Raw genomic sequence first — 15,351 nt, 5'->3', positions numbered from 1 at the left:
AAATACTTTTTCTAGTAGAGTACGGACTAAATTACATTAGTAATATTCTGGTAGAGGAGAAAGTATAAGCTATGTCTCTTGTTTAATTGTGAATTCTACAATGCCTCAACAACCTTGTGCTAGCCACTGCAAGCTTAGTCTCCTACAGATCCAGCAAAGTCAGCTAGACTCCTGGCAACAGTTTGCCTGCCTGTACTGTTTCTGTGTAACATCCCCCTCTACATCTTATTCCCCTAAATCCAAGCAGTCATGGTCATAAAAACCTAGTAGTGCCGTTGTTCTCTTATCATTTCAGGGACAGAGCCACCACGTCATTCACTAACTAGACACTAACCTTTCTCCCTGGGCTGTGATTAGCAGCAGCTCTTATCTAGGATTGCTTCTTCTCACCATATAAAAAACAAGTGTTGGGGAGGAAGCCTACAAAGCTGTTTCTGCAGAGTAGGGGCCACTTAGCAGTTCGTCCACTTGGGGGAGCTGATGCCCTGTGGTATGCAGCCGCGGGTTTTGTTTATGCTCTGGGGTTTACAGCAGCTCTATAAAATCGCCATAATGCACAAGGTTTGGCACATGATCTTCCTTCTCGTCATTGCACCCGTGATGAAACAACTTCACTGTACTTTGTATTTAAAAAAAAAAAAAAAAAAAAGTGGCTGTGGTGGAAAGCCTTACCTGAATAAATAAATGTTTTGTAGCAAGAGGATGTCTTACTTCCACAGTCTAGGACTGCAGACTGCACTGGTAGAGTTAGACACCAGCCCATCTTAGTTCTCTTTCTGCTTTTCCTATTGACACCCTAAGGCTTTTAAAATGTATTTCCAGCTACACCAAGTACTAAAGAGCTAAGTACTTTTTCTGTCCTCTCCCACTTCTAATTACACTGGGGGCTATCTTGGCAAGTAAATATTGCCGCTTTCCCCAAAGGAGTGCAATGGACAGGTCAGTTTTTTCCCTCCCAAAATCCTATGGTCAGTATCTTTTGAATACAGTACCCATGAAGAGAGGTTGGCTAAAAGAAGTACTATTCTGAAAACAATTATTTTTTTCCTTATTTCCAGCTGTTCCATATTGATTTTGGTCACTTTTTGGGGAACTTCAAAACCAAATTTGGTATTAACAGAGAACGAGTTCCTTTCATATTAACCTATGACTTTGTGCATGTCATCCAGCAAGGAAAAACTAACAACAATGAGAAGTTTGAAAGGTAAGTGTTAGCAGTTAAATTTGACTTAAGCTTTTTAAGCTCTGAATTTCCACAATATAATGTATTTTTAGCAGAGGTATGTAGCCTATAGCTGTTAAATCCATCAGTGCAGGCAGAGCACACACAGGCTCAAGCATGACCCCTTGCCCTTTGCCTAGATTAGATGGCTCTGAACTGGCTTTTTAAAGTGATGGAATATATGAGGAGTCAGCCACTTACCTTGCAGCTGTCAAATCTCATTGCATAAAATAGTTGCAAAAAAATTGCATAAATCTCATTGCATAAAATAGCTGCTGTAGTCTGTGGTCCCTTGTCCATGTTCTTGGACTCAGGTTTGTGGCTGCGGGGATGCATCCCTGGACTAGATAATCCAATACAATCAGATGTTCCTAGCTCTTGCTAAATGGAGAGCTGAGGAACTTACAATCATTAGCTAGTCCATTTGATTATATACAAACAAGGTAAAGCAAATAAATAATTATGTTTTAGATGAGGTGAAATGACATGCTAGTCATTAATGCAGACAGTAGGCCTCAGACTAATACCCAGTCTTGCTTTATAAAATAGTGTATTCATTATTCTTCAATTCACTAAGTCTTCAATGCTTTGCCTCATCTTCCTTTCTGAATAGATTCAGAGGTTATTGTGAAAAAGCCTATATGATTCTGAGGCGCCACGGTCTTCTCTTCCTGCACTTGTTTGCACTGATGAAAGCTGCTGGCCTGCCAGAACTCAGCTGCTCTAAAGACATTCAGTATCTAAAGGTAAGAAAAGCAGAGCCTGGATATAGCTGAAACTGAACACCTGATCATGTAGTTTTGTGAGGAGTAGTAGGTCACAGTGGAAGTTTCTTTGAAGCAACGGAACTGCAAAAACTGTGAGTAAACATCCAATGCTTATGCAGGTGTCAGAAATGCAAGGTACTGGTGCTCAGGGAAGAATTTCATCAGATTCTTCAGCACAAAGGCAATAGGTACCTTGTAGAACCAGCTTGCAGGCTAAGAGGACAGAGAACTCTTTAGTGGAGTATCACTTCCTGTTCTCAACTTGCTTCTTACATTATAACAACCTAGCTTTGTCCATTTGAAAGAGAGTAGCTTTGTACAAGATTACTAAAAAATCTAATGCTTCCCTAATTCCAAGCTAAGAGTAGGATGCATCTATTTATGGGAATGCAAAAATGTGCAGCTATAGTAACCATTGAAAACAATTACTTGGGTACTTGTTCCCTACACAGCGCTCCTTTCAGTAGAGTAATTTCTGAGCAAGTAAATATTTTAGCAGTTTAGCCATTAATTGTTCAGTTGCCCTTTCAGTAAGGCTACACTGATTTCTGCCTCTTACCTTCAGGATTCCCTAGCTCTTGGTAAAACGGACGAGGAGGCACTAAAGCACTTCAGACTAAAGTTTAATGAAGCCCTGCGAGAGAGCTGGAAAACCAAAGTGAACTGGCTAGCACACAACGTATCCAAAGATAACAGACAGTAGAGCAACTGAGTCAGCCTGCACACTCGCTCCGAGAGAATGTAATGCCACTTGCACTGAATCCAGCCATTGTAGACTGTTTTATAAAGACTGATGAATGTTGCTGTGTTCAAGATCCCTCACCTGCATTCCCGGAGGTCACACTTTTCTGTATGACTGAAGATTGTTGGACTGTCGTCAGCTGCCTAATCATGCCTGCTCTAGATCTTTGGGGGACAAGGGGCAGGCATGAGGCAATAAAATTACTGCACAGTGAAAGGTAGGTAGATGTACTGTATCCTTAAGAACTTAAGCTTCAAATACATCTTCTAATGGAAGAGTTTAGGCTGTTGTAACATCCTTTGAAGATATTAAGTGGGCTAATGTGTCTATTTTCTTGACAATCCAGCTGAACACTGAAAAGCTATCCTATAGCTCTTATACTATAGCTGTTCTTCTAGGCCCCTACAATTACAGCTCAGAGGCTTTAACTCACTACGTGATCACTCCTTCTAGCCTGTTTCAGTGTGCAGCAAGGTAGGTCAGTCTAAATCACCTCTGAAACCTACTTGGGTGAATTGTTTTACTCTGCAGTGTGACAGGGAAAAATATCCATACTATTGTATTACTATCTCTCTGCTTCAGAGGCCAAAATGTTCTGAAAGGGAACTGGAGTCCAGCTATTGTTGTCTAAAAGCTGATGCTACAAGAACAGGCTTGGGTCAGCCTATTGTGGGTTAGGTACATTTGTTTGCTTTCCTAAATCGGACTTTAGTTCCACCTCAAGCCGTTCCTGGATTTTTTTTTTTTTCTGTTCGTAAGCCTGAAAACATTAAGATTGCATTTTGAAAATTGGCAAGTAATTGGTTGCTACATGTACCTCCTGTTGGGGTACATTAGAGCTCGTTGGCCACCTGGGCTTCCCTCTACTGCATGCATGCAGGGCACTGGCCTACACCTACGTAATCACTAGGATACAACACTGTAATCCAGTGTCAGCTGGGACAGATGGCACCATTCTGTGCTTAAGTTATTTGGCCAGTCTGCCTTCCTGTGTAACGATAGAGGAGTGCCAGATGAGTGGGTTTAACACTGAAAAATTACTTGCAATAAGTTGCATCTCGACTCATCTTACAAATTTGTTCTCTGTTCTTTTCCAACACACATCTCAACTGCTCTCAACTAAGGTACATGACTTTTTGTCTGTTATTAGAGCTGGGGTGCAAAGACTCTGTGTCTGTACGGGGTGGTGCAGTCAAAGAGCAAGGTGCAGCCATCTGTGCTGGTACCTACAGCTGGACAAACTGTTCCAGCCTTCTGCTCTCACTGCTGCCTACGTCTTTTTCCCAGGTGGAACCTCCTCTCCCACAAGGTGCTGTTGTTAATCATATATTTCTACTCCTGTGTCATATTTTTGTTTCCAGCTAGCGTCCTCACCTGGTGGGCAGTTCTGAGCACTGGTGTTGCAAAGGGACAGATGAACAAGAGCCACTGCTGTCCCTCTGTGCCTCATGTGAGCACAGTGAGGTGCATCAAGCAGGCTGCAGCCTATGGGTCATGCTGGAAGATAAGTGAAGTAGTCTGGTTAGTATCTGCTTCCTTTAGCAGTTCCCTGAGGTGCTTTCTTTCCATTTCCCTGTGTTCTCCACATCATCATGTTCCTATGAAGGTGCTATCATTCCTACATGTTAAGGAATGACAAAGTCATTCAATTTTCAAGACATCACTAAAGCTGAATCAGATCTTTGATCGTATGCCCTTAACTAGATTGAACAGTGCTAGATATCTTTCAAGGTCCCTTCCAATCCCTAACATTCTGTGATCCTGTGAAATACAGGCATTTTGTATCGTGTTTCTTAAGTGACAAGAAATCCAAATACTGTCAAACAATGGTCTACTCTCATATAAACTTAGCTTCCATGACTGGTTTGAATTATTTTTGCCTAAAGCTTACACAAAACCAGCCAGTTTCGGACAGAGGCTGAATTGAACTGTTTATTCTTAGTAGATCTACCCCTGTTATGGGGTAAATTTGATTTGATATTGTTTTTGCATCCAGCATCTAGGTACAACTCATTCTTGACTTTCAGCTCTTTTTAAAACCAGGTACTCCTGGTACTTCAAAAGAAACAAAATGATTCCAGATAATGCTGGCTAAGTCCACTGTTTTTTAAAAAGCACAAGTTCAAACATATTTTTCATAAGCTGCATAATTAAGTTAATACTGCCTTAAAGTAACTTCTACCTCTGTAGAAAGTACAAGTAGATATTATGATGTTTGGTATGCATGAAACAACTTTAATAGAAAAACAACTTTCTTCATTGCCTTTATATACAAACAGATGATACCAGATGATGGATTAAATGTAACATTATGGCTCATTTAAGTTGTTTTACGTACTCAAGGTTTCTTTTCATGCTATGAAGTCTATTCTATACTGTTATCTCTATATGTGGTATAAACCAGGTTGCTTCTCATACAGCACCTCTGTCCAGAAGCAGCAGTTAGACAGCAGACAACTGCTTTTAACTTGACACAATCCTCACTGATCCCCTTTCATTACACCTTTCAAATAACTGTATGTGACTGAGATTTGGCAGAACATGTCAAGATAGAATGGTATGTGCCTTTGTAATTGACCCAAATTATTTACTACACAACCCTCTCTAACAGTTTGTCAGCATATTAAGTAATATTGAAAGCCTGTTTGCAGCTACAAAAAGCAACTGTTGTGCTGTACTTTCCCTATGTTACACATCCTAGATAGCTAGAACCTAAAGCCAGGCTTCGTGTTAGCCCATAGCTATGCATTTGACTTATAACACTAGCAAATCAGCATTGGATAAACGTGTATAAACTGACCCTATCTTGACTGGAGACAGGACTCTAGAATGGCTGCTGCTTCTGGAGATTAGACTAAAAGAAGCTTCAAATGGTCTTTGACTTGTCCTCTGTGAAAGGAATACTGCCATACGGTATAAATTGCTTTCACTGATGTGGTTCTCACGTGTAGTATATTCCTCACTGTTTTCTTGAACTGAACAGCAGTTATTTGTCTCAGGTTTCAAACTAAATCTTAAAGCAGTGGATCTGTATTTGTAAATATAGTATTACAAAGCTGAACTGTTTAACAAATCCATTTGACATGTTTTTAGCTAATATTTTAAGTATTATAAGGATACTTTTCCTTTTCAGTGCCAGATTGTATAGTCTGTTGCTTCACAGGCTAAAAGGGCGTCACAAAGTAGCTGTAGGGATATGCTCATCTCCCTTACACCCAATTGGAAAATTCCAGTACCGTAAGGACTTGGACAAACGCAAGCATTTCCACGGGGCAGCAGATTACCTGCCACAACTGACAGCGAGCCTGTGCTTTCACAGGCACTTTTTTCATTAGGCCGTATCCACGGTGAGATGTCCTGTGATCACAATAGGAGGGAACATGCTACAAATCTGTAAATGTAAATGCAATTCTCTTACACTGCCATCAACTGAAAATCCAGGATCCCCTCTGTCATAGTGTAGAAAGGCAGTCTTACCTAGCAGGTTCCTTGGTCTTAGGTACTCTTGTTTGCAGGCTCGCAGCAGTTCATACCCGGTTTTATAGAAGTACAAAGCAGCAGTGGCTCATGTCATCTGTCCTTCAATTGTACAAGTGCAATAAAACAAAGTTGTATCAGCATAAACTGCTAGAACTGAGCAATTCCAAAAGTGTTTCTCAATTCAGCACAGTTTTAGGTAAGTTTTGTAGTCTAGAAAGTTGACTTACCTACAAGTAAGAATGTCCATGAGTCAGTGAGTGGACTTCCTCCCTTGTACTCCACTGGAATAGCATCTTTAATGAAATTCTGATGGCTGTATTGGGTCAGCAAAGAGGTTTCTGTCTCTGATTGACAAAACAGCAGCTCACCTGATCCTTCCCAGCAAGTTGAATTGTACCGAAGATTAAAACTTAAATTACTTTGAGAAATGTTACATTTCACTGTAAATAAGTAACTTCTGATTTTATAAATATGCTCAAAGTGATGCCCCTTTCTACTTCTATTTATTTAGAGATGTTTTTTTGTGATTTTTTTTTAACTGTAAAAACAGATTGTGCTTATTCTGTTGCCTTTGAAAAAAGTATTTTTTTAAGTCAAAATGTGGTTCTGTAAAAAGAGAATGTTTACATGTTTAACTTTTCAGTTGTTTTAGGTACATGTTTTGTACATCAAAAAGTAATAATAAAAAAAAAAAAAGATTAAATTGTACACCACAATGCCCCAGTCCTTCTGTGCTTGAAAGATCAATGAAAATAAAACTGGACTCTACTACTAGGCAAACTAACACACAGTTAATACAACTTGACCCAACTTCATTCCATTCAGTAAGAAATAAATGCAAACAACCTTTAGAACCAGAAATTTATTGTAGCTTATAGACTTTCCAAACTGACCTGTTACCAATATACACATCTGAAAGTTATACCCACAGTGGCTACAAACTGCATCAGAACGTTTACAACCTTTCAGTATTACCATTAAGTCATGATCAGTTTTAGTCTAAAATACAGCAGCTACAGTGACAGTATATGGAAGGATAAGTCTTCTACACATTAACACAGGACAACTGTCAGACATAAGTTAAAAGTTTCCCAGTTTACTTAAAACTAGCAGTTATATTACCACATAAGTAGTCAAAACCATTTCCCCATTTTAGAAATCTAAAATTTTACATTTAAAAAAAAACCAATAAAACGGTAAGCTAGTTGTGTGGGTTCTCTCCCCTGCTTCCAGGTCCATCTATTATTGTAAAAGGCACTCCACAGAGTCAAGTGTTACCACCAGATAAAACCCACCATTAGATCCCATTACATACATCAGGAGGCAAGATGTGCACTAGGTGAGAATAGGTCTGCTCTGAAAATCAAAACTATAGAACACGTTTGGATCAATCTTTATCTTTTTTTTAAATGACAACCCTTTTTCTCCCATTCCTTTCCCACCTTTTGGCTTGCTTGTTGCTCCTCTAGCAGGCTTATCCAGCGCAACATTTCCCTGCTGTGTACTGTCGGCCACTAACTAGCCTGCTATGACATGTGTGGTCTGTGCATCTAGAACACAGGCAGATTACATACAAGATCAAAAACTGAAACTTTGCTTACCGTGGTGAGGAGTGAATGGAGTCCTAGTTTCCTGTTACAAGCAAAACAAGTTACTCTTTAATCCACCTCCAAACATAAAAAAATCAAGTAAGCAGATATTCATTATTCAAGGCTCTGCATAGGACAAGTAAAGTTAAATGAATAAGACCTGCCTTACGAAAAAACTAGCACTCTCCACCATGGGGTCATAACTTACTTTTCGTACCTTTCAGTCAGTTCTTTAAAAAAGTCCTTTGCAATTCCAAGTTAGAACTTTGATTGGAAACAACCAAAATCAGCCATGACTTGGAATAATATTAATGTGATTCCCAAGGTTTTCTGGTTGGATAAATTATGCTATAGTTTCACCAGCAGGAAAACACAATTACTAAGTGTAAACAAAGGCTTAATACACCAACAGTCCAAGTTACTGTACAAGGAGCTACAGGGAATGAGCAGGAGTGTGGTTAATAGAAATGGTATCAGCTATGCCCCAAACCCTCCCATTCCCAAATGCAAAAAAATGAACAGTCAAATAAACTAAAAACCTATCTATGTAGACTGGTAGCCAAGGTGCGCAGGTACACAGGTCTCAGGCTTTCCAGCTTCAATTACCAATGTAACAATCAATCAACTAAACAAACAATCTGTCCTGCCAGCAAGATGAACAGACCATCATTGTACTACAGGCAGCCTCACTGTAATTAGTAGGTGTTGTGGCAGCACACCACAGCACCAGCACACTCGTTTGTCCACCATCCAAGTAGTGTTTTTCTCCCAATAACTTAAACAGCCCTTATGCTAAAACTTTACCAGAAAAAATAAAATAAAATAAACCCAACAAACTGTATTAGGCAGGGCAGTTGGGCAGTTGAACCTCTGCACAGGTTCCAAAGAGCCTTTACAGTTTCTCATAAGCTTGTCTGTTCCCTCTGCAAAAACAAAGGATTGGAGGAAAACAAAAATAAAAAAGAAAAACCAGAGTGGGGCATGAGTGAACACGGCAGCCAAGGCCAATGACACTGTTTTACTGAAACATCTACACTAGAAAACTGTGCCCGTGCTCCTGCTGCAGTAGTATGAGACTTGGATTACTTCATGCTTCATGATTTTTTTTTTACTTTAGCATGTTTTATACCCCAATCCCTGTTTTCACTACCACAAATGACATAATTACATAATTCCAATATATTTACAAAATATTAAAAAGTCTGTTAATCTTCTACATATTAACCTCATTCTGCCACTTTACACATGCACTAATTTGGGAAAAAAATTAAAAGAAATCAACAGGCTGAAATGATCAGCTTTACCCTTTGTCAACAAGCAATCTTTGTATCTTTCAGAAAGACAAAAAGGAACAAAGCCATATTTGTTTCACAGAGCAAAAAAAGTTCAGAAATTCATGTGCAATGGCTACAGATCTGCAGAGTCACTTAGCTGAGATGACATGAAGAGAAAGTGCAAGGTGGTTCCTCACATAGTGTAAAAAAATCCAGTCACTGAGGCATGGCTGAGGGAAAAGAGGTGCTAACTACAATTCTAGGAACAGCATCAGGAACTAGCCGACATAACACAAACACTGGGATGTGTGTTGGTTGAATCTACTGGCCAGAATGATTTTTTTTTTTTTTTAACACCATGAATCCTTGGGAACAATGGAGTGTATTACACTGGAGTCTTCTAGAGCAGAAACAAAGACAAAGGGAACAGCTAGAATCAATAACTGAGGGTAGAGTCATCCCATTCCAGCTGTTGCTGTCTATTAACATTCTGTTGGTCCTCCTCCTGCTCTCCTTCCTCTTCCTCACTACTTTCAGACTCTGCACTAGTGATGTCATCTTCTTCTCCATCTTCGCTTTCTTCCTCCTCCTCTTCCTCTTCTTCTTCACTGCTGTGTTGGTCCTCATAAGTCTGTTAAAATAGAAATTAGCTGTTGATATCATACTAGCCAAAATTCCCTTTATTCTTTTGGATTGGGCACAGAGTACTCTTACTGAGAAAGAGCTATTAATTTATTACTGATTTTAGAAGTTCAACAGTAATCAGGCAACCAGAAAACAAAGCTTAAACTCTCATTAAAATAGCTCTTCTTGTTTTGTAACATTTCTATCAATCCTGTCACTCCAAACAAACTAATTCATAAGTATGATCCAGTACTTCAAATTCTACTGGAGAAAGACCTTTCAGTAAGATAACACAAATAACATTAAGGTTGTACATCTTTCTTGTTTCTGATTTTCCAAAATTTCAGACATTAAACACAGCAGCCAGAAATGTCCTAAATACAGACAATGTTTCAACAATAACTTTTTGCAACTTTGGGAAAAAAGCTGATTGTCACTAAGGTAGAGTGCAGCATGATAAACACTAGCATTGAACACTGAACTGTAAAGCCTGATTCAAGTGATTCTTGCCCAATTGTGTATCACAAAGCTACAGCCCATGCAAGATCCCAAACGTAACTGCTCTTGGGATTTGTCACTTTTGGGCATCTATTAAAAACTCAGTGTCTGTTCTCTCTGTGTTCTATGGTTGTTTTTGCTCTACTACTCTGTCTGTGTACAGTCATACCGGTTACAGCTGAAAGAGGAATTTTTTGTGAAGTGCTGAGACACCAGTCTGATTTACCTCCATAGGGTTCACAGTGATGGTCAAAGCAGAGTCATCCCAGTCCATCTCATTTTCCTTTCCAGTGTCCTGGTCACGCATCGTTCTCTGATGTGCAGCTCGGATTCGGAACACTCCCAGAATAATCATAAAAACCAGGAAACTCACACAAACTACGATCACAACAGTGGCTGTGCTTGGAACAACTGCAACAAGAAAATGAAAGGAGTTTCTTAGGTGATACTGATAAACCACTTTTATGTAAAGCTAATAACTAATCCTCTGTTCCAATCATCTGCAAGAGGGAAATGGCATTATACAAATATTGTAGGTAGCTACACAGAGACAGTTTGTATAAGGCCACTAAAAAAGTCAGTGGGAGATCCACAACTAAAACTTAGTTCCTAAGTATAATTACATCAATCTGAAGGACTGACAACACATGGAAAGCAGATCCTACCACACAGACTCCTCTCTAATACACTTTCCTTCCTCTCACATCCTACCCCCATGTCAAATTTATGTAATTAAAATAAAAAGGGCAGACACCACGACTCATCAAGGGAATAACACTGCAATTCTTTCCCTATGCCATTCACAAGAAATATTGTCCCAGTTCCTTACAGCCCTTTATCTAGGTCTTATAGTCCCTGCCAAGAACAGTACACCACCCATTTTCCAATGCACACACACCAGCAGAAAGTTTCCCTGCTGGCAGGAAAAGATATTTCATAGATCTGTAGCAATCTGCTCCACCTTGTTCAGGCAACAGCAGAATGGGATCAAGATGCTGCTTAAATTTATTAGTCCATCACATTGGGTTAACTGGGAAAAAATAATCTTGGTGCAGCAAGAAGCCTCTGTGACAGTTTAACAACAGAAAAAAATAATCTGAACTTCAGTGACTGAGAATCCTTACCTGAAAATGGATGAGGGTTAGCTAGGTTGTGACCAGAGAGATCAACAAACGTGTGATGCACTGGATGAACAAATTGTGGTTGCGCAGCTATGTGATTAGCATGTTCAATGGGGTTAGCTGTGTGGATAACGTTCACCTAGGTACAACAGGAAATTGTTAAACCCCCAGAAATACAAGAGTTTACCTCTCAAGAGGCAGAAAGAAAAAAAGGAGAAAAAAAAAAAAACACACAGAACAATTTCCCATTGTAAGCATCCCATTCTCATTCAGCATAGCAATGGTTTGTCTCTGGGGACAATTATCCCAACCAGCAATTCCTCCTATGTTATAGTTTCTTGTCACATAACCTTTCGTTTTTCCATCTCTCTGATCTATGTAAGTTAGTCTTGTGAGCTTTTGTACAGACACCAGTATTTCAGAATAAAACAGGTAAAGCCAGTTCATTATCAAATTTGGTAGCTAGCCATTTTAATCCTGACAAAACAGTATATAAAAAGGTATGAAATAATAATTACATTTCTTCATTCCCTTCTATTCTGCTGTTTATCTTCAGCTAACAGCAAAGACAAAATCCATATTACAGAACAAAGGTTAAGAAAAAATTGCTCTTTACAGTTTAACCCAAGCTTAGCATAGCTGGCATTTAAGTACAACTGCAAGCTCGCCCTCACAAAGAGTATTTCATTCTTCCTTGCCAAACAAGCAGAGCTAAATATACCTCTCCTGTGGCAGAACATTGTGATATAGGTTACCTGAGCAGCTGCACAACAGGAAGAGAGCAAGTTCAGTACAGAAAAAGGAAAGCATTTGCTTTTAATAGTTTGGTAAGATCCCAACTCAAGCTCACAGAATTTCCTCAGGAAACAAAATCACATTACTTAGTTAAGAAAATTTCTATTCTGTAACACGAGAGGCTCTGCAGCCTTCCTTCCCAGCCCCTAATATCCACCCAGCTAGTGGTAAATACAACTGTTACCTTTACTGTCACCCTTTTCATCAGCTTTAAAATGTAGAAATTCAAACTTACAGATAAAAGATGCAGGCGTACATGACAGTTACACTCAATTAAAATAACTTCATGTTCCAGCAGCTGAGATTTTAGTGTCTACTATGTTACATTCTGCTGTACTTCCATATATTTGATATAAACATACTGAGTAATATTTAACCTGTATTCTACTGCAGAAGAAATGCAATTTTAGCCTGTCTAGGCTTTTACATCAGTACTTAGTATCAGTCAGTGTTCTAAGGATCACACAAGCAAAACAGGTAAAGGGTCCAGCAAGCTCATTTGCAGAATCATGTAAGTTATACATTAAAGCTACTCAAGTCTCTGGTCAGTATAGCACCACTATTAGCAGTTTAATTGCTTTTTCTTAAATTTATATGCTGTCTTTGTAATTCAATGCTTTTGCCTTCACAATTCCATTAGCTACTACACAAGTTTCACCTCTGTTTAAGCACCCTTATTTAAATGTATGACTGAGAACACACATATGAAATACTGCCTAAGATGTGCAAGTTTACTAATATTTACAGAAAAAAAATATATATATATCAATAATCTATCAGCTGAGGCACCAGCTTTCACCCACCTACCCACCCAGAGTTGGTAACCTTCTGGAGTGATCAGAATAGTTTACATACCTCCACTTTAAATTCATTGCTGACATAGCGCCCGTTAAGCTCAGAACAAACTAATTTGAACTTTCTGTCAAAGAGAGAAACTGTGTGCCAGTTTCTGTAGCGTATCAAATGCAAAACTTCCTCATAACTAGCCATTGTATCCACCCCTGTGGAGAGAAACAAGTAAAACAATTAATTTGCAAAAAACTAGGGCAGCATCATATACTCCACAAACTTCACTCCTTTTCTTTAAGCAAGTTTTCTTGGCTGACAGATTTTCAGTCAGCAGAATAAAAAGTAACATCATTATGACAGACATGCACACTTTACTAAAATTTTGTGTTTGTGATAAAATCCTAGACCCATGTTATCTTTAAAGGCGTCTTTTCTTCTGCATATGTAATATGTTCTGAATATGAAATAGAAAGGAATGACACATGCTCCAAGGCACCATGTTACCTGCGCAAGAAGCAAGCCTCTTCTAGGGGGCAGAGTGTACTTCATTTCCACAGTTGAAAAGTGACTTGTAATTTAGGACACAAGAGAATAGAAAGGAGGTTCTAGAATGACGTATTTCCTAGAACCACAGATTTCCACAGAATATAGTAGGAACACCTCAGAGCCTGAAATTCTAGTCAAAAATCAAAATATTTGGAGTAAGGCGTTACAAACCATCTATCAATCACACAGCTCCTCTTATCACTGATTTCAGACCCTTCAGACCCAGTTGCATGAGCAGAAGTACTAAGCCCTACCTGTGATGATCATGCCAAGGTTGGAACTACTCATCTCAATGCCCTTCTGCTGTAATCGTGTCATGTCAATCTCCAGGCTTTCTTGTTCCTGATTTAGTTCCTCTCCCATCACTGTCACCTCACATGTATCCAGGTTATGCATGATCTCTTCAGATACCAAAGACTCTTGAACTAAGAAGTAAAGAAAAGTCCAAAGAGATAAGCAGAAACAAAGGTGAAGTAGACAAGAGCCCAAGAACCATAAAATATCCCATGCAAACAGAACTCTTCTTTCAAATCAGATATTAAGACCTGGGTCTGAAGTACAGAGACCAAGGATTCAAGATGTAACGATAAAACAAACAAGCTTTTGGGATTGTTTACATGAAGATAATGGCCTAGGCTTACTACCATTTCCAAACAAATTTCTATTAGCCCAGAGCAAAGTAACTACACAAGTGATATACATCTTAGTTCGCCTACTAGATTCTGTACCATGAGAGAAATCCATGTTTCTTTGCAAAAGAAAGATCCTCCAACATGATCATTGAATGGAGTAAGGGTAGGCAACAGTCTTAAACAGAAATTACGTTACCTGTAGGATCTTCATCTCCGTCTCCCTCGGGCTCCACCTCCCGTGTAATGGTGCTTATTATGCGAAGCTCAGGAAAGAGGGAAATACCCTCAGAACTTTCAAACTCTGAAGCAGACCGGGCAAAATGGTTGATGCCACTAAGGCTGATTTTTGGTTCCTCTGGCTGCAAGACCATCACATAGCCCTCCACAGACGGAATGGAGACGCAGGCCTCTTCATTGAAACATCTGTGAGACACAGAAGCAGTTTTGCAGTCTAGGTAGCTATTTGAGAGGGAGCCACAATTACACAGAGTAATTGCCTTATAAATTAAAAAAGCTCTGTCTCAGACCCAAGAGTCTTAGATAAATTCATCAACTGCGTTGGAAGAATTTCCCAGCAAGGGAACAACCTTACAATTAATTCTTACTTACATTTAACATTTTGCCCCATTTTCTCTGCTATGACTAACAGCCACAGATAACAACTTTAATGAAGCCTGTGATACTGGAGATTCCTCACTGTGTACCCTTGCAACAATAAATCTCCTTACACATTCCTTACTGCAGGCTCAGGAAGAAAACAGAATTCAGAACAGATGCCCATATTCTAATGTGTGAGGGTTACATACAGCAATACGCTTTTGTGTATCATAACTTGAGATATATGAACATTTTTCCAGGTTTCACTACCGTAATACACAGACACATTATTTCAGCACTAGGACGTACTTGACAGCACTGGTGATTTTAAGCCTCCGGATTCCAGGTGTTGGGAATTGGCGAGAATTCAGATAGGAAATGTGCTGCATGGCCTTATCAACCCTGTCTATATCATCCCCTTCTAAGGTCAGTGTTGACTGACTTGGGTTCATGTGGATCTGAAATAACAGGGAAAAATAATAAAAAAGAATATAAATAGTAACACGATAAGGTAACCAAAACCAGAAGTTCAGCACTGCTTAGCCAGGTAAATGCTAGGATAATAACATCTGTATTCAAAGCAATGAGGCCATTATTTACTGGCCTTGTGCTTCACAGTTTAATTTCCCTATTCACTTCCTTTTTCAAGTCAAATATGCTTAGTATTTGGTTCTT

At 39.2% G+C, this 15,351-nt stretch overlaps 2 protein-coding genes across 5 annotated transcripts in view; one reads left to right on the top strand and one right to left on the bottom strand.

The window, feature by feature from the left end:
* The window catches only part of PIK3CD (phosphatidylinositol-4,5-bisphosphate 3-kinase catalytic subunit delta), a 29,447-nt gene extending 25,988 nt beyond the window's left edge, over positions 1-3,459 (top strand). The window contains exons 21-23 of the mRNA XM_032201479.1: positions 1,059-1,204; positions 1,836-1,968; positions 2,555-3,459. Coding sequence (XP_032057370.1) covers positions 1,059-1,204; positions 1,836-1,968; positions 2,555-2,692 — 417 coding nt within the window. The 3' untranslated portion in view covers positions 2,693-3,459. The remainder of the gene's footprint in view (positions 1-1,058; positions 1,205-1,835; positions 1,969-2,554) is intronic.
* Positions 3,460-7,058: 3,599 nt separating this feature from the next.
* CLSTN1 (calsyntenin 1) overlaps positions 7,059-15,351 on the bottom strand; it is a 38,960-nt gene continuing 30,667 nt past the window's right edge. For all 4 annotated transcript variants that reach the window (XM_032201637.1, XM_032201639.1, XM_032201638.1 and 1 more), the window contains 7 exons: positions 14,986-15,134; positions 14,276-14,502; positions 13,702-13,872; positions 12,968-13,113; positions 11,321-11,456; positions 10,423-10,607; positions 7,059-9,705 (listed from right to left, as the gene is read on the bottom strand). In XM_032201637.1, the coding sequence (XP_032057528.1) occupies positions 9,511-9,705; positions 10,423-10,607; positions 11,321-11,456; positions 12,968-13,113; positions 13,702-13,872; positions 14,276-14,502; positions 14,986-15,134 (1,209 nt within the window). In that variant the 3' untranslated portion in view covers positions 7,059-9,510. The remainder of the gene's footprint in view (positions 9,706-10,422; positions 10,608-11,320; positions 11,457-12,967; positions 13,114-13,701; positions 13,873-14,275; positions 14,503-14,985; positions 15,135-15,351) is intronic.

The sequence above is a fragment of the Aythya fuligula genome, chromosome 21 (assembly GCF_009819795.1).
Source record: "Aythya fuligula isolate bAytFul2 chromosome 21, bAytFul2.pri, whole genome shotgun sequence".
Classification (NCBI taxonomy): Eukaryota; Metazoa; Chordata; class Aves; order Anseriformes; family Anatidae; genus Aythya; species Aythya fuligula.
This window is presented reverse-complemented; position numbering and strand designations above follow the sequence as displayed.